The 19,815-nt window shown below is 39.9% G+C and overlaps 1 protein-coding gene across 2 annotated transcripts; it reads left to right on the forward strand.

Moving 5' to 3' along the window:
- Nucleotides 1-6,692: 6,692 nt before the first annotated feature.
- On the forward strand, nt 6,693-19,331 carry slc1a3a (solute carrier family 1 member 3a). 2 transcript variants are annotated; one of them, XM_075467844.1, is made up of 10 exons: nt 6,699-7,016; nt 7,493-7,829; nt 8,547-8,684; nt 13,703-13,907; nt 14,215-14,257; nt 15,139-15,407; nt 15,485-15,718; nt 16,010-16,204; nt 16,483-16,617; nt 17,210-19,331. In XM_075467844.1, the coding sequence occupies exons 2-10, from the start codon at nt 7,646-7,648 to the stop codon at nt 17,415-17,417; spliced, it is 1,611 nt and encodes a 536-aa protein (XP_075323959.1). In that variant the 5' UTR covers nt 6,699-7,016; nt 7,493-7,645; the 3' UTR covers nt 17,418-19,331. The 2 variants fall into 2 exon arrangements, with proteins under 2 accessions (XP_075323960.1, XP_075323959.1); XM_075467845.1 differs by lacking the exons at nt 14,215-14,257; nt 15,139-15,407; nt 15,485-15,718; ... (1 more) ...; nt 16,483-16,617; nt 17,210-19,331 and adding an exon at nt 14,024-14,205 and having other exon boundaries at nt 6,693-7,016.
- The last annotated feature ends 484 nt before the right edge of the window (nt 19,332-19,815 follow it).

The following is a 19,815-nucleotide window of genomic DNA, read 5'->3' on the forward strand; positions in this document are numbered from 1 at the left end:
ATACCCTTGTGAATAAGGGAAAATTGTTACTTGTTGCCTTTGATTGAAACCCTCTATGCTCACCAGAGGACATTAACAAATCCTCACAACATGACCACTGATATCAACCACAAGTCACTTTAATATCAGTTATATCCTTACTATCAATTTCATTCTGTAATTTAATTTCTCATATCAAGTTAATATGAAGCTGTGGATTTTGAGTTATGTGCCTCTGTTTAGATGGTTTTGGACATTATGACTGTAATATCAGCTAAATTATTGTTGTCTTTCTGTTTACAAGGAATGTCTTGTCCTATTTCTCCTAATCAAGCTGAAGACCAAAACTGAATTTCTAAAGTTCAGGATGTAACTGCACTCTTAACCCGAACTAGTTGAGTTTACTAGAAAATCGCGTGGAAACCCGTTGCCTTATCCCGTTTAAGTTTTTACAAAACATGAAACTAAACCTTTTAAGTTGTATTGGCATAGATAACTTGGACATATTCAAGTTTACATTAGTAGTCTTTACTCAAAACCATTAGTTCACATAACTTATCTATTTTCTGAGGTCTAGCCAATCATTTTAGGTCAAATGCACATAAATATGTATAAAAGCAACACTTAACATCATTTGTTAATATAAGTAATGTATTGTCTTCTAATTTAATTAATGAATGATACTGTTTTGATTTAGAGATTGTATAAAATATTGTAGCAATGGTAGAGGTGGAGACAGGAAAAGTCTCAGTCCAGACTTTCTTGTGCAGCAAGCACTTTTATCTTGACAGACAATTCACAGGAACAATAGTGAATTACAATCACCTCACATATGTTCGAACAAGTGGGGGTAACTTTCTGTCTCACCACTTTCAGTTATGGTGCAGATTTAGTTAAAATGCAACACGAACAAAAACCTTGTACTACACCGTCACTGCGTACAGAACATAAACATAAACCCATACAAACTCTACCACAGCACTAAATACAGCACATAACGGGGAACAGAGAGCACCCATAATGCAATGCGGCAACACACCCACAGCACGCCACAATATATTGTTTAAAAAGAAAATTGTATGGGAAGGAAGAAATTAAAAAATACATTTAAATTGTTCAAGTTCTTTTATTTCAGAAAACACTGAAATTAACAATTAACACAAATAATTCACTGCAGCAATAATGAATTAAGACTGGTGCAGTCTTAAGCTAACCTTTAGCAAACGTTTAGCAACCAGACCGATCTTAATAATTGCTTTACACGCTCTTAGTGTAGCTAAAACTACTTTAAAACATCCACAGTTTATTTTTAAATACACAATTCAGTTTTCTCCAAAAATCGAGCAGGTCACGCTCTCACACAGGACAGGTCTTGACTCTCAGTCGAACTTCAAATAGGCTCCGCCCCTCCCTCACAGAACGTAACTTTATATGTAATCTCTGCCTAACATGATCATTGCAGTGTATATTTTCAAATTTCTAATCCAAAGAACTAATTTGATTTAGTAATTACATAGATTTTTACAAAACATAATAGAATAAGTAATGAACACTAAAACGTTTAATTGAAAACAAAATCCGGGTTTACAGTGTGGGTTAGTTGGAGGGTAAAATATGTTTATTAGTTTTATTTTTCACAAAGGGCTGAAGGATAACGTGGTAAAATTGTGGTTAAAGATAGTGGATTGGATGCAATTTTTCTGTGATCTTAAACTCATAATACAATTAGCCTTTTTTTTTTTTTTCAAGATTACCAATTAATGTTTGAGCAGCTGGACATAACCACAGAATGTCACTGGCTCCCATTAACTGCACACTGAAAATTTGATATCTGCACAGCAGTAAATCAGAACGCTGCTTGTTGGTTCATCACTTCAGTCATGCGGAATGGAAAGGTTGTTAAAGTTGTAGGCAAAGGTAGTTTGCTTTTCTGTGTGATAATCTCTGTTTACCTCGGCTGTTACTGAGTGTCTAGACTTTCGCTGTCTCTTTTGCTGTTGTTAAACTCTCCCCTTCCTTCCCTCCTGTCAAGTTCCCTTCATGCACTCCTCACCATCATCCCTACACTCTCTCTCCTGAATCCAGACGATGAGCAACTGGGACTGCGTCCAGCGTGGCCTCATTCAGATCAGTGAGAAACTGTGTGTGAATGGCCTCGTCTCCCATCGTGCTCATTGAGCAGCTATGAGTGCGCTGAGACCCCTGAGTTTGAAGTCTGTAACATTTGATCCATGGGAAACCCTTTCGCACAATGATGCCAATGAACAATGTGGCCCCAGTTCTGTGTGTCCCTAGGGGGCCACTGTAGACTGCAGATCTTGTGACCTGTCCTGGATACATCACTCCGCTGGGAGTGAACCACTCCCATCTGAAACTACAGGTTTGGTAGAGCAACTTGGACCAGGTAGAGTTACACACATTTAGGCCCACTGGTGCTGAGATTTAGGGCATAGCTGGTGTGTGTTAGTGTAAGAAATATGCTTGTGTGTGTGTGAGAGAGTGGGAAGGTTTGTGTGCTGGTTACACACTGCCAAACCAAGAGCTCTTCGAAAACACTGCCTAAAAGTTGCTCTCCAGATTTTCATATAATTTGATTAAGGGGAGTTGGCAATAGCTGTTTCATCTTTTCAAGCCAAACGCAAACATTATTTTAATTTAATATTTCTACCAGCATATCTGTCATTGTCCCATGTTCCCCCTGGAACACGATGAGAAAAGCATCCTACAACAGTCAGCAATGAATCGACACAGTCATGTCAGGATTTAACATCATAAACTCATTTTGTTCCACATTCCACCAATAATCGCCTCAACCGAGTCAAGACTTCTAAATGTTTGAAGCGCTGCAGTCTCCTGAGAGGAGCAGGTAAATAGTTTGACGTGAAGGAGAAACTGCTGAATCAAACATGGTGATGGGGAAGAAAAACTTTTTTCTCCAAAAATTTCTCACAATATTTTCAAATCAAATGATACCTTTTTTTCACACATTTTGCACAATCACCACAATGTTCAACTTAATGTTACGAATGGAATATTGCAATAACCTGCTATGATTCCTTGGAGACCTACCCTATCTTTTAATGAGATCATTCTGCACATTTTATGTCTCACACCAATCTGGCAGAAATGATGTGTGATTCCAAAAGAAATGGTTACATGAAACAATAAAAGAGGCAGAGTCAGCTTATCTACTGGCTCATCTATTTTTTTTTTTTTTTTTTTTTTTTACTGGCTCATCTTAAGTGTTGTGGATGGCAGAACTCATAACTTTTGGGCAGAGCTAGGCCATATGTTTCCCACCTTTTTTTTATTTGTTGCATTAAGCTAAGAAATATTTAACAAAAACTTAGTGTACATTAAGGCTAATAACTACTATCAACAAGAGAAGGTAGGAGCATTTAAAACATGTCCCTGTTAAGTGTGCACAGAAAGTTTTTATGCTTAGACATTAGTGATCAGTGTTCATGGCAACAACACTGATGTGATTAACACAAAAAGTAGCTGCAGACTTTCCATCTGGCTCGGTGTCCCAGTCCTATATTTTGCATATGTTGAATGGCAAAATCTCTTTCTTTAATTAAGAAGTTCGGTTTCTTCCACCGACCCCATTGTTTTGCCTTCTGAGAACAAAGGAGTCTGTTGTGTTATGGTTGTTGTTGGGATGGCTGTGTGACAGATACCATGTGGTTCCTAGTGGAGAGGATGATGACTAAATTAAATCTTTCGAGATGTGTAATATTAGAAAGCCACAAGTTTGGACCTGCCATAGGCCTATTTGGTGTCATACACAAAATGCTAAGTTATGTTTTTGCTGTACTATTCTGGAAATGAGCTGCACTTACTGGAAATAGAAGAACTTGACACTGGCCTGCAAGCTGTGGTGAAGTTTGAATCTATGAACTGGGGACTGAGCCACCAACCCTGGTAAGTAACACATGAAGTCTTAAAGCTGTGCTCACATGTTCAGTGTTCACATTCCTTTTGTATAAACTAGAGGTTAACTTGCAGTAACGTGATATACGAAGTGAACACATTAACATGGGTAAAAGTATACACTGAAGCTTATATTTTGTGACACGGGGGCTATACACCAGTCAGATATGGCATTATGACCACTTACAGGAGAGGCAACACTGCTTATCTTGTTACAATGCAGTGTTTTGCTTGGAAAACCTGCATCCTGCTATTCAAACGAATGTTACTTTGACATGTACCATCTACCTAAACATCTTCCTCTAACATGGCAACGCCACTCCCCTATAGTTCTGGTCTCGCCTTGAAGGATAGCGGTGGGGTCCAGAAAAAGTGCGAGAAAGGGGTCAAAGAACATGAGAGATAGTCTGCGGCATTCACCCAGCCTCCCAACTCCCACAATGCTGAATTTTCCCAAAAGAGGACTTTCTGGTTCCTTGAGTGTCTAAAAGTAGAATGTGAGACAAAACACCTCTCTTATCACGGCCCCTCTCTTGTGGAACCAGCGGATAGTCTGGGTTCAGGAGGCCGACACCCTCTCTACCTTTAAGATTAGGCTTAACTTTTACTTTTTGATAAAGCCTATTGGCTCAGATGACCCTTCATTATGCTACCATGGGCTTAGACTGCTGGGGGACCTCCCGTGATGCACTGAGCACCTTTCCCAACTCTGCTCTCTCTACTCTCCATGTTTACATGATATTACTTTTGTTTTTAATTTGTATTTCTCTTGAGAAAACTCCCCTCTTTCAACCCTTGTTTGTCACCACTCGTCCAGTCGTCTCAATAGGCCAAGGCAGATGGCTGACTTCTGGTTTCTGGTTCTGGTTCTGCTGGAGTTTTTTCCTGTTTAAAGGGAGTTTTCTTCTCTATTGTCACATTGTGAATGCTCTGTTGGTTTCCTTAGCTTGGCAAACTTTTTTTTTTTAATTGGCAATATTCAAATTGAGCTGTTTTGGATTTTAATGAATTTGATTTAATTGGATACAATTTTATTTGAATTGGACTGTATCTTTGAAGAGCCTTTAGATGACGTTTGTTATGATTTGGAGCAATATAAATAGAACTGAGTTGAAAATCAACTGAATTGAACTGAACTGGGTCTGCAATCCGGTGTGGTCGTTAGCACCGTCACCTCAGAGCAAGAGAGTTCCTGGTTTGAATCCTGACTGGGGCCTTTCTGTGCTGAGTTTGCATGTGTTCCCCGTGTACACGTGGGTTCTCTCCTTGTTCTCCAGCTCTAAATTGTCCCTAGGAGTGAGTGTGAGCGTGCATGGTTGTTTGTCTCTATGCGACCCTGTGATAGCCTGGGAACCCGTCAAGGGTGTACCCCACCTCTCGCCCAATGGCTGCTGGGATAGGCTCTAGCCCCCCCACGGCGCTAAATTGGATTAAGCGGATATAGAAAATGGATAGATGGATTGAACTGAACTGAGCTGAATTGAATACAAGTCTAACGGGATCTGCGGAAAGGAAGCCCAATCTAGGACCCTATCTCACAAACCACAGAACTCAAAGGACCTATTGCTAACCACCACAGTGTTTGCCACATTTCCATGTACCGGTATTTTGTCCATACCCTGACAAGACAACTACTTTGGCAACCATTAGGAGGATCTGCTTGATATTAGGGAGGTATTACTTTCTGTTGATGAGCGAAATAATTTGTAAAACTACGTTTTGAATTCACAAAACACTAAACACTAAATACTCAAATAATGCGCCGCTCTTTTTTCCCCACTTCCTAGTCGATCTAAACTATCCACATAAGAACACACCGTAGTGGCAAAACTGTTTCTAATTTGCGTGAACTCTGCCTTACATCCATGCAAGTGTTGCTACTGCTGTATGTGTACAAAACACTGCTGATGTTATCCTTGATTTCCAGAACCAGACAGAAAAGATTTCCGAAACGCATTCAGCTCAAATGAAGCATGAGTGTGTGTGGACTGACGGCTGAAACGGCTTTGTTCACAACATCTCTGCCAAACGTGGATTCCTCTGCTTCCAGCCATAAAATGTGCCCTCACTTCTGCCTCTCTTTTTGGGACTCATTCACACAAACATTTGCAAACAATGTTTATGTAAATCTCATCGCACATGCCACACTGTGAATTGCTGTATTTTACTGCCGAAACATGTTCCAGGTAATTCATTTCTAAAGCTGTGATTTCTCGAGGCAGTCATAATGTTTTAAAAACACACTGTGTAGACAACTGTTGCTGTGCCACAGCTGTCAGATCAATTTCCCAAAAACCCTCAGAACAAACACGTGTCACGATGTCCACAAACTGTTGCTTTGATAAGCAGAAGTTAAGCACCAGTTCCACCACTGGCACTGGCAAATATTTACCTTCTTGGTTTATATTAACAAACTTTCTTTTTGCTGAAAATACGGCCAACTGGACTTTGCAGCTGCAAGCCTGCGATGTACTAGAACACAGCAAAGAGAGGCAAAGCCAGTCTGACTTGAATGTATTAGCTGAAGACGTGCCAACATCAAATGTATGTATCATTCCTCCTCCATATATTTGATGGATGGTCCACTTGTATTTCTCTATTGACTCATTCTCCACAGGAATATCCAATCAGGCTGAACTTATCAAGCGTGAAAAACTATTTCAAAGGATGGCTAAGAGGGGCAGAAGAAAAGGTGTTTTTTTTCTTTTTCCTGCTTGGAAAGTTCATTATTCCTCAAGTTCTGCTCTGTCTGAAAAGCAGAGCAGAACCCCCCCCCTACCTTATTTCACTTTTTAGTCGCCGCCTCACTTCCTCAGAAGCCCACACTGGGTGACTCACTGACTAACTCTAGTTTTTCTTCTACTACAGCACCGCCTCCATTCCCTGACTGGCTCTTTCGATCCCACATCCCCGCTGCTTCTCCCTCCTTTCTCCTCCCTTCTTCTCTTTCTCAGCAGTGTCTCTTCATTGCTGGTTGTTCACACCAACCAGCTCAGAGCCAAGGAGAGACTCTACCGCTCTCACATGGATCGAGCTTTAAGTCCGCACTTTCCCCTGAAAATCTGAGAAACTCCTCCAAAAGAAGTTACTGCTCAAATATAGAGGTACAAGAACAGCTTCTAATTTCATCTTTTTCTATTTCATATGTGTGCTAATACATTTACTTGCAATCCATTGACCAGGAGCAGAGTTTGTATGTGTGTGAGGCGTGATCTGGGACTCTGGGAATTTGAACCAAACTGTACACGTGTGTTTTTGTGAACGTAAGAGGAAGTTTGCAATCCTTCTCCGCTCTGAGTAAAACACCAGTGTTATTCACTCAGAATTCAGTATTTCTTCACAGAAATGTAAAACATCATCTGTGGGGTGGTGTTACGTGTTTTTTACTTCATTACTGTATATATAAGGGGCAATACCTAAATTCGCTTTGAATTTGCTGTATATCTTAAAAGGGCTTTAATCAGAACTGCTCACAAAAATGTTTTATGTGATATGAAAGATTGGTTGCAAACCTTTCATGATAAACTTTTTTGCAACTAAGTATCTTATGGGAACTTACCTTGTGTCCCTCTCTCTCAAGCAGGCAACTTGTAACCCTTTATCCAAAGGAGAGGTGTGACAGGGAGGAGAAAAGCAGGAGAAACCTCAGCACTTTTACAGCGTGCTCATCTCAGTTGAGAGGAGTTCAAGTTCCTGCACGTGTATAGCAGCTCTGAAGATTCCAGTCGCAGGCATGACTCAAAGCAAAGGGGAGAACCCACAGAGGACCCAGAGTGGTCTCCAACAGATCCGGGCTGGGATCCAGTCCCGATCTCAGCTTGCCAAGAAAAGAGTGAAGAACATCACAAAAAATGACGTAAAGGGATTCTTTATGAGAAATGCTTTTGTAATACTAACCATTGCTGCTGTCATTCTGGGTAAGTAACATTGTATCAGGTAATGTTTTTTCTTTTTCTTTTTTTCTGTAACTGTCGAGCATAGGACCTAGAGCTCTACAGGTGCTTTAGTAGACTTCAAACCAGAGATTGTTACTCCTCTCCTCATCCCATTTGCTGTATCAACAGCTGCGTAGCGGGACGGAAGAAGGAAACGAGAGAACGAGGGAAAGAGCAAATGTGCCGGATGAGCAAACAGAGGGAGCTCTGATGAACTTAGCAGACTGGCCTTTACATGACCCTCTGGCTGACCTTCGACCTCTTGTCATTAACCTCTGAATTCTGCCCAGTGGGAAGTAAAGCAGGCCCACCCTCTGCCTGGACATCTGCAGCCCTGCTAGAATTACACTATGCCATGACAGAAATGTTTGACTGACTGTCAGATTGAGGATGTTCGTCCCCTCAGGCCGCAGGGTCAGCCACCTGGACTTCTTAGTAGAACAGTGATCGAGTGAGCAAATAATTCACTGAGAGAGCAGACATCTCTGACACATAAGAAAAGAATTTGCACACATTTGAACAAGAAAATCATATCTTAGAATAATTTCAAGAAGGAATGACAGTCGTTGAAAAGGCCGACAATTGCTAACATGTACCCCATACTGTGTTACATACTATACTTGTTGCCTTTAGTAGTGCTGCTCCAGCTCTCCTACAGAGTTATGAAGAGCTCACCTCCACATCTGACCCTCACTACAGGTACAAGCCTGGGATTTGTCCTGCGTCCGTACAAAATGTCTTACCGTGAAGTGAAGTTCTTCTCTTTCCCTGGCGAGCTGCTGATGAGAATGCTCCAGATGCTGGTGCTGCCTTTACTGGTCTCCAGTCTCATCACAGGTATGTGCATCGACACACTTTTGTGCAATCACAATATCAAAGGAATCAGATGCATCACCGTCAGTATGAAAGTATGAAAACTTTGCATTTCATTTACGTCTTTCTGGTCACAGAGGAAGATTTGTGCTTCAAATTTTTGTCAAGAATTCTTATTTTCAGACACTTATAAAGAAACTGAAACACACTCTGACTCCTATGTATGAGTCTCGTGTTTTTTTCTTTTTTCTTTTAGCTAAATGTATAATCTTATATCATCACAACAAGTTAACACATTTTTGTCATTGACTATATCTGGTTCAAATGATCTCAGACATCTGAAAAAAATGCTTCCCCCTGCTTTGTTCTTAACTTACATCAAATGACCACAGCGCTTTACTGTATCATCTGATCTCTCACGTTTTCTCTCTCACCCACACACATGCCTGTTTGCCTGCTCAGTATGGCCCAACAGCTTTCTTAGCTAACTTGAATCTTACTACACAAATATCTATGTACTGGTCAACTCTTTCTGCATTAGATTTTGGATGTTTGTCTGGCACGTAGCCTATGTTTTCTTTTTAAGACGGGGAGAGTGACTAAGGTGCTTGTTGTTTTGTGGTTCCAACTGACCAACATGTACCTCACGATTGGTGGAGTGAGCCAGCTGTTTGTAGCATTCAGGCCCAGTGGTGGACGGTGTTAGGATGACCTCATGAGCAAGAGAGATGTTTCAACACGCAGTTCTGCTCTCAGTCGCATTCTTGACCTTTGTATTATTAGTTTTCATTGTGACACAACACGACCAAAGCAGTGCAAGTTATTTTGTGTGGGTTTTTTTTTTTTAATGAAGCTATTCAGAATTTTTGAAGAGGGGTTTATTCTGTTTTAGTTCATTTACCTCTTGCAGCTCACGTGAATGTTGGTCAGTGTTTCAGAAAAACATATGACATGCCTCTAAGTTTATTATGGCTCATGGCCTCTACTTATACGTGCCCAAAACCGCTAGTCAGCAGTAGCCTGAAGTGCCAGATGGTTTACTTCATGTAACCCTTGCTGACAAACATGGGATGGGAGGTCCAAATGCCCTGCATCTGCCGTGACTGACAGGGATAAAAACCCAGTCTCCTCTGAGGACGAGAGAGACGGGCTGTTCGATAATAGTCTGCTTTGTGCTGCAATGGGGCGTATCAGCAGCGTCTTCTGACATCATGTCACGTGACCACAGCTACAGCATGTGGAAATCAACAGAAGGCTGTTCTGTAGCCAAGTCATGTGTGTATGTGCCTTTGGGAAAAGATCTTGTCTCCTCTGAACTAGGAAAAGTAAGCGGCTACGTTCAAATCACACACTATCTTAAAAAAAATCACAGAAAAAGATTTGAAACCAATTACGGCAAAATTGTCTTGTCTTTTTTTGGTTTGGAGTCCAAGCCTGAACTGAAGTCAGGATTTTAAAACTAGAGCTACTGGGTATCATAAAAGCAGTCACTACCGAGTCATGTCATATCATGTCCATCATTATTGTCTTCACCGCAAAGCTGAGTGGAAATCTTGGTTAACTTTTTGCGCTGCATAACTCATTATTTTCACTTTACAAGGCATGAACATTATTTCACTAAAAATGAGGCTATACTCTGAAACGGGTGATAAAAAAAACAAAATATGTGACAATCCAATCTTTGTCTGTTGCTGATGTGGCAGAGCAAACCACTTTACAACACTCTGTAGGCCTTAAGTTATTATAAAAAAGTTTATATATCTTGTGTAACAAGAACAGACATAAACAGCTTGCATATATAACACAATCTAAAAGGATCTTCAGTTTTCAAAATATCAAATCCAAGAAGAAATCACTCATGCAGCATATTGTGTTTAGATGTGACTTTTTCATCTGTCATATTTCTGCTGAAACCATCAGCAGTTTGGCAGACCATAGCTTTATGTTTATCTGTTTTACTCCACACCATCACCTGGATGCACCAATAACAACCAATATATTCCAGCTTAGAATTCATAAAGGATGAATAACTCAGAGTAGGACTTTGAGATGAGAAATTCTTGGGGATCAAAGCCAGTTTCTGCATACATGTCGTCCCTGTGCAAAATGACTATCGTGCTTCCAAGACTGAATGGTGCTTCTATCTGAAATGGGCTGTCCCACGTAGAAAAGACTTGCCTCGTAGCTGATCCAGTCTGCAAGTGAGATTGAACTGAGTATCAAAAAGTTTGAGCAGAAACCAGAGGGGCCCTGAGAAGTCATTTGAGTAAGTACAGAGTGGGACTCAGAGGAAGTCAGAGCTGAATACAGTGGGGCCCCTGAAGGTATAACTCTGGGGAAAGCAAAGCTGGAGGTGGGACGAGCAGGAGACCCAAAGATCAAGGTTCATGAGAAAGGGGCTTACAAGTGTTTTATTGATGAAATTAAAGCAAAGAACAGCAAAGTCGCTGATCTTCCACGCAGTCGCATTTCGATCTGTCTCTGATTTTATCTCTCTCTTTTATACAAACTCACTTACTCACTCAAACCCATGTCAGTCTTACCGCTCCATGCGTGTTTGCAACCAACTACATATTGTTCTCAGCCATTTGACTGTGAGTGTCCACAGTGTCCTCTTGGCTCAGAGGCATCTGAGATGACCATCACACAGTGGAAATGTGTATTGTGGACACAGCGATCAGTATTCCAGATCTTTCATGGATGAAATGGATGCCATGTGCTCCAAAAGTTAGACACTGTGATGATATTTGGTTGGATGTTCATTTCTGCAAAGTAATGCAAAGAAATGAAGGTCAAGGTAAATGTTGCAATTGTTGCATTTTTTTTCTTCCATTTTCCATGCCATGCTAACTTGATTGGGATTATACATTGGGCTCAAAATGTTGAGATTCCAGAGACTGAAGAGATATTTTCTTACCTTGTCAATTATTGTCCAGGATCACTTAATGTTAAATGGCTTCTTGAAAGACCTCTTACAGTAGCTATGTCCTGTGTTTCACCCCCAATCCCCTGAAGTGGGCCTACTTTTTTGTCTGATGAACATTCCCCCAAATTACAAAGAAAGTCATTCTACTTTCGCTCCTTCAATCTTGGTTCTTTCATTCATTTGAAAAGATTGAATTGGTGAGGCGGTGTGAGTAGTTGCCTGGACAACAGGCTGGAGATCATTGTGTATATGTGTAGGGCCACCTAAGTCAATAAGTTTTCCCAGGGCCGTCAGACAGGGGATAGGAAGAAAACATGAAACGGAGGGGGTAGATGGGAGGGAAAGGGTGAATAATGAAAGAGAACTGAAGCAATAAGATCAGTGTGTAAGAAAAAGAGAGGAGTGGGGCAAGATTTTTGAGGAGAGGGAGAAGATCAGGGGAGGGGCACATAGGGGCACCCTGAAACAAGAGTATGTGATGGAGGGGTGATAAAGAGAGGATGTAAAGAATTTGGGAGACGGGAATGTAGGTGGGGGAGACGAGGAGGGGAGGATCAGAAAGAACTGGACAAAAAGCTTAGGTCCTAGGCATGTTGAGACAAGAGAAACAGAGAGGGCCAGGATGGGCCAGAGGATACACCCACACCCCAAGACATTTGTGCTCTTTGTGAGGATGCTCATTGACATAGTTCATCCTACAACCCCTTAACTCAACCTCACAATTAACAACGACCTGAACCCTGCCTTAACCTCAAACCTACCCTGAACTTCAGTCTTACCAAAAGCCTAATACCAAACGACCCGCCCTCCTAAAGTTTCAAAGTATCTGAGAATCAAATAGCTACACACACACACACACACACACACACACACACACACACACACACACTTACTTTGTTAATAGAGCACCATTGTCATGCCTTTTTAGGCAGTCCAGCTCTTGTCATGACTGGTTTCTTTTGGTGTTGTTATCCCTCTATAGTATATTTGATGTTATTAGTTTAGTATAATTTAGCCCTCAGTCTCCATGACTCTCTCACTTGTCTCTTTGGTAGTCTTCAAACTTTCTTTTTCCTTCTTTGAGAATTTATCTGTGGCTTTTCATCAGAACCAGCAACTCGCAACCTATTTTAGATGATAGTTTGTATAATGCATAGTAGCCTTTGCTGCAATTATATGCAAGTTTGCATATAATTGCATGTGATGATGATATGTTTGCATAATCTGTGACTGAAATATCTCCACACTGTGTTCATAACAAACTAATGTCACAGTAGGGGACAAACAGGACTTTTCTAAAAACAAAAAGTAAAGAATTTGCACTGACTAATATCAACTCTATTTTTTTATCCAGTACATGCACAAAACTTCTCTTCCAGAAGAACATGTCTGGTTGTTTCTCCCTTCATCTGTGTATTGATGTATTGTATGAAAACAGATTATAGCAGTTTCCCCTTTGTGCTGTACAATGGGGGCCGTTTTTCCAGCAGTAAAGGCTAGAGTCAGATTGTGTTTCTTGCCACTTTTTGTTGTCACAGATAGTGATTCAGATAATCCAGATGGGTGTATTCCACCCATAATTACATTACCTTTTCCCAGGCTAACTGTTACCACAGTGGGAGTGAAATTAGCAACACATCAATACAAATTAGGTCATCAAGGCATGACTAAAGATGGTGGGGATGTTTTTCCATATATTTAGAGACAGCGGCAATGACAGAACAGTGTATTTCTGTATCCTTTAGTCCGACACTTTATTGGAAACATAACATCACCCTTTTCATGCTGCTACATGGTCATTTTTTTTAAGGAACGTCAGACAACGACACAGAAAGATGATTGTGTGACATTGTAAAAAAACGTATAGTCATGAAGTGACAGAGGGCAAGCTGTGAGGGAGATGTCCACTGGCAAGAAAATAATCACAGTAACGTAACTCACTGTACATGATGAACATGCTGTAAACTTGCTGCTCCCTCTACATGACTTCTCAAGAATGAAAGCCTGCCCATGCATGCAAGCATCAGAGTCAGAGAGCAGGTGCTAGTGAATAGATACTAATTTGGTAAACCGACAGTAATTATATATGTGCGTTTATGTGATTGGGCATTTTCAGGTATAGCCGCTCTGGACAGCCGTGCCTCTGGTAAAATGGGTATGAGGGCAGTGGTCTACTACACCACCACAACTGTCATTGCTGTGTTCATTGGTATTGTCATGGTGCTCGTTATCCACCCTGGGAAAGGATCAAAGGCTGAGTTCACCAACCAGCAGCAGATAGAGCAGATCAACGCTGCTGATGCCTTTCTGGACCTTATCAGGTACCTGCAAATGTTTGTGAACCCAAACAAGGCTAAAAATGTCAATCAAAATAATGCCAATAAAGATTTAATATTCCATTCCACTTTTATTCCCTTCTTTGAAATTGTTCACTCAGACGGAAAAGTTCAAAAAGAGAGTGACCCCAAGGTTCTGCATCTTTAGAAGTTATAAAGTGCTCCAAAAAGGCTCCCAAACGGAAATCTTTATAAGACAATACCCCAAGATTTTCAATCCATTTTCTTTCAAGAAGTGTTGATGTAATCACTCAGAGGTAAAAAAGATTTTTACTCTTGTCGTGTTTTCCAGAAACATGTTTCCTCCTAACATTGTGGAAGCTTGCACCAAGCAGGTAAGTTTCCCATGATATTCTCTTTTTATTGACCTGTAGTGACATTTAGCGCTATGTTACTTGACGGTCTCAATTTCTCTGTCATCATCTGTACCCGAGAGCTCAGTAAACTTTTGTCTTCATCCTCTGAATGCTCATATTACCATGATCACGCCTGTGGGAAATTCTGTTGGGGAAATGTATCTAATTTTAGTCTATAAAGACAGCTAATATCCAAATTTTGATCGGTTAATACAACTATTTTTCAACTAGTTTTTGATTTTGAAAACAAAAAATATTTCTGAATTTACAACCTACTTTGAAAATCTCACCAGAGATTCCAAGTTTACTTGAAAGCGTGACATCATGGCAGCAAACAATGTTTTTGCTTGCAGGCCCATGCTATCCTAAAGAGGACAAACTAATATCAGCATCATCAATATCACCCAACGATACTAGCATAGCCCTGTTGATCAAACCCACAAGAAAATAAATTGGGTTAAACTTGGCATGGAGAATGTTGTTAGCTTGACTGAACTTGAATTTTCTCATTTACTTCTTTTTTTTTCCATTAACGCTTTTCTTAGAAATTAGAGACGATAATCTTTTTATAGAAATAAGACAATTTGTAAAAAGTCCCCTCAGAACATTTCTGTACAATCAGCTCATAGCAACCAAAGAATGCAAAAAGGAGTTTTACAATAATAATCTCTTACCAAAAAACGTGTGCTCTGACATTCTTGTAGATCTACAATTTTTGTAGATTATTTTCCTTCACATTTTCAAGCTACCTGCTATAGCAGTCCCAAATGTCAGACCTTATTCTTGAATAGATGTTTTAATCAAATGCTAATGAACCCGGAATTAATTACTAAACGTATTTCTCTTTCTTTAAACTATAGTTCAAGACGAAGTATGCCAAGAGAGTTGTCCAAGTGACAGTGACGGTGAATGACACAATATTCACACTGAATGGTAGCAAGCAGATAGCCCAAGAGGAGATGATCCCAGTGCCAGGAACAGTGAATGGAATTAATGCACTTGGCCTGGTGGTGTTCTCCATTTGCTTTGGTCTGATTATTGGGAGCATGCGGGAACAGGGACAGCCCTTAAAAGACTTCTTTGACTGCCTCAATGAAGCCATCATGAGGCTGGTTGCCATAATAATGTGGTAAGTGTTGGGACCGTTATCTATCAGAGGAGTTAAATGATTCTATTGCAAATTTGTAAAACCCCATCTATCCTCAGGTACGCCCCTATTGGTATCTTGTTCCTGATTGCTGGTAAGATTGTGGAGATGGAGGACATTACAGCTATGGGTGGTCAGCTGGGGATGTATACGGTGACAGTCATAAGTGGCCTATTGATTCACGCCCTCGTTGTCCTGCCAACACTCTACTTCGTCATCACCAGGAAGAACCCCTTTGTGTTCATTGCTGGGCTGCTGCAGGCACTCATCACTGCCCTGGGCACATCTTCTAGGTATGTGATTTGAATGAACTTTGACTCAGATAGACAAGAAAAGTCTACATATGATCATCAAGGGAACAAATACCCCAATACTTGTGCTTGAGAGACAATACAATGTATACAATGAATACAATGTACTTACAGATCAGTGTCATCACAGCTCACATATTGCAGATTTGAAAAAAAAAAACTTTAGTTAAAGGTGAAAGGATCTTTTGAGAATGTCAGCAAATGAGGAGTGTTACCTCTAACTGACAACCTAAATATCTCTTTCTGTTGCTCTCTTGCTTCCTCTGCTCTCAGTTCTGCCACATTGCCGATTACTTTTAAATGCTTGGAAGAAAACAACAAGATTGACAAACGTGTGACCCGTTTTGTGCTACCTGTCGGTGCCACCATAAACATGGATGGCACTGCACTGTACGAAGCCCTGGCAGCCATCTTTATAGCTCAGGTCAACGATTATAGCCTTAGTTTTGGGCAGATTCTCACCATCAGGTATGTCATATAAGCTGCACTTCTATTTGTACTTTGGCTGATTAAATAGTATGTAAAATATGGTTTTCATGCAGTCATTTGTATCATCACACTACTCACTTAACATCTTTTTGCGCGGCTGAAATGAACCTTTCTGGGATTTGAGTGTCTGAAGCTTGTCTGCTCAGAACGTTGAATTGTAGTTTTGCATCTACAGAGAAACATTTCTACTACACTAGCCTTAAAAAAAGTGAAGTATTGTGATTCATTTTCTGATCATTTCATGCGTTTCTTCTCAGTATCACAGCCACAGCAGCCAGCATTGGAGCAGCTGGAATACCTCAGGCAGGTCTGGTCACCATGGTGATAGTGCTAACGTCTGTGGGCCTGCCCACAGATGACATCTCACTGATAATTGCTGTTGACTGGTTCCTGTAAGTATCAGCTATGTGGAGCTTCAGAAAACCTTACTTAATATAGTAAAATCTATGCAAAACTGAATCTGAATTTTTCCCAAAGTAACTTCACTTATACTCATCAAGTTGCAACAACGTGTACTGATGGAAAATGCTTTGATTTCAGTTTGTAAGAAAGAGGCTTATGTCATGAGGAAATAATGTCTATTGTGATACAAATTCAATTAAGTTTGACCCAATAGATTTTTTTTATATATACCGCACAATCGTGGGTGGATTACAGGACCACTTCCAGAGATACTCCTTTCACATTCCATGTCCCTCAGCCCATCTGTTTTTTATTCAGTCAGCAGCCAACGCCAATGTAAATCACTGCTTTGTATACTCTAGTCTAGAGTCTAAAACTCGTGCCTCCATTTTATAAATCATATTTTCCTGTTTATACATTTACACACAGTCCATATGGAATAAATGTGCAGTGTATTTAGTATAACTGTTTAGCTGAGTGTAGTCTTTTATCTTTTTTTCTTGTTCTGTCATTGGTTTATCTTGTTTTCTTCTCCTTCCACACTCTGACTCCTGTCCTCACCCCTTCTCTGCCTTCCCTCAGGGACAGATTGCGCACCACCACCAATGTGCTCGGAGACTCCATTGGTGCAGGTATAGTTGAACACCTGTCTCGCCATGAGCTCAAAAAGAAGGACCTGGAGATGGGCAACTCGGTGGTGGAGGAGGCAGACAAAAAGCCGTACCGTCTCATCTCCCAGGAGAACGAGTGTGAGAATGAGAGGCCCACTAACAGTGAGACCAAGATGTAGGGATGACATTGTTGCTCATGGCTGAATACATTCTTTGGAAAATCGTAGCACTGAATTGAACAAAATTCTCAGTTAAGTGCTTTTGTATTGTCTAATCTCCATCTCACAGAACTGAAAATTTCAATTTAATTTAATTTACACCTAGAACATATCTCAGCCTAGTGAGTTCCATTAATGTGTGGTGTTTTCCTTACAATCTCCAGATTGGAAATGGTTAATGATTACATTGCTTTTCCACGGGTTTGTGATTCGATGCTCCTTGGAATACATAATTACCACATGTGGCAGCTGTTTACTATGAGGACTGAATTACAGAGCACAGTGGTGAGGGCCTGCAATCTGTATCCAACTTCTCTCATTGTGATAACTAATATCACCCACTAGAGGCCAGTATTGCTGTAAATATTAACAACGCGGAAGAATATAGCTCATAGGTACAGAGGTTTCTTGCTTTGAAGTTATTGCCTTTGTGGTATTTCACTGGTTAAACATTTATGTGCATTTGTAGTATAAATCTGGAGACTGGTAAAATGTTTCAGACATCATGCACATTGACTGGTTTACCATATTCGTTTTGGGGAAAAGGGCTATTTCAAACCAATGTTCTTGTAATTGTGGCTTTCTACAATGTGATGCATGTATTGCATCTGAATTAGGGAATGAAATGTTCTTGCTTCAGGTACAAATGCTTTTGTCCCCTAACTGACCAAAGCAATAAGGGCTACTAAAAGGCAAACAAGCTTTGGCAAACTATTTTCTCATGTATCCTCCAACTTTGTCTTATCCTTTTTTTTTCACCAAAACTCACTCAGCCATGTTGCTTCGTGCAAATTTCCTCAGCTGTGTGGCCAAAATAGTTAAATAGATAAAGTGATTGAATCAAATTTTAAGCCATTGAATCATAACCAAAAATATAAGCCAAATTTCTGTAAGATTTCATTTTCTCTCACTCAAAGAGATCTGTCATCTGATATGGGCATTGAACTAAAACACTTTGGTTGAAACAACTGAATGTCATCAGAAATCATTTGTTACATTAGCCCATTCAGACCTAAGGTTTCATTCAAATAAAATCAATGAATACTTTCAAAACATTGAGGGGGTTTCTGGAAAATTGTCTATCGAAACCTTCTTTCTCAGCCACCAAAGAAATGAAAAACATTAAACAATAATATTTTAAAAGGCTAAACCTCCAGCTTTAATAGAATATTGCTGACTTTCCAAATTCTGACTGGATGTACTCATGGCATCAGGCTTGTGAGATAAAGGCATGCGTGTATCGCATCAGGTCTATTGGTTAAATACAGCAGACTGATTATTTAATTCTTCTTTTTACGAACTAGGTTCTGATGTTTTGTTATCTGAAATCAGCTTCCTCTAAAAAATGTTTAAAAATAATCTAGAGCATTCTTTTGATTAAATATGTGTTAGATAACAGATTTAATTTCAGTGATTCAGAGACATTTTGACTAGCTCGCTGTTTTGTATAAAACTAATTCAACACAAAGAGCAAATAGTGCATAGCTGCTGTTTTGTATAGAAGATTTTTCTGAATATGATGTACTTGTACAGACAAATGTAGATAAATTTGTATATTAATTATAGATTGAAATGGTTTTGGAAATGGTATCTTGAGCTTTGCATAATCAAAGGTGACACAACCACACTCTTGCCAAATGTAATGGCAAAACTACCAAACTGTCATTTTAGTTTCTGTTGCAAATGCAAAAAACTGTTTGATTAAACGAATCAACTGTTTTTCCTTTTCATTCTGGTGGAAATGGAAGAGTTTCTCTGTTTACAGTTGTTGGTGCCTCCCTTGATTTGACTGTTTGCCTCTTACGTTCAACGTGCATGCACACGATTTGAATAATGTAGTTTTGTCTTGCATTGACATAAAGATGATAAAAACGACTGTTTTTCATCATTATCATTTTGGTTGTTGGCGTGCAACTTTCCACACATATATATCTGCATAATTATATATATTTCTTTATTTCAGCTTCACTACATATCATACTTCACTTTTAAAGCATCTTCCTTTGAGGGTTTAGTAAATCCCAGCTTTTCTGAACAAAACATACGACAGCTGTGTACAGTTCTCTGTATTGTTTTACCTGAAACACATTTTAAAGCTCTCCAACTCAAACTGAGACTATGATAAAATGCTGCTTACTCGGGTGATGTGGTAATATTAATTCAGTGTCTCACAAACGATCTTTAAAGACTTGCAACACAATTTTAGAAACAAAGTGAGCGAAACGTAAATAAAACAGAACTTGACGATATGCAAATCATTTAAAGCCTACATTCTAGAAAGAAAAGAAAAGGTCGTTAAAAGGTAACTGAGGAACACAGTGGCCAAAGAGTTGGTGCAGGGCTGAGACCGCTTGTTGAG

The sequence above is a fragment of the Odontesthes bonariensis genome, chromosome 6, assembly GCF_027942865.1.
Source record: "Odontesthes bonariensis isolate fOdoBon6 chromosome 6, fOdoBon6.hap1, whole genome shotgun sequence".
Classification (NCBI taxonomy): Eukaryota; Metazoa; Chordata; class Actinopteri; order Atheriniformes; family Atherinopsidae; genus Odontesthes; species Odontesthes bonariensis.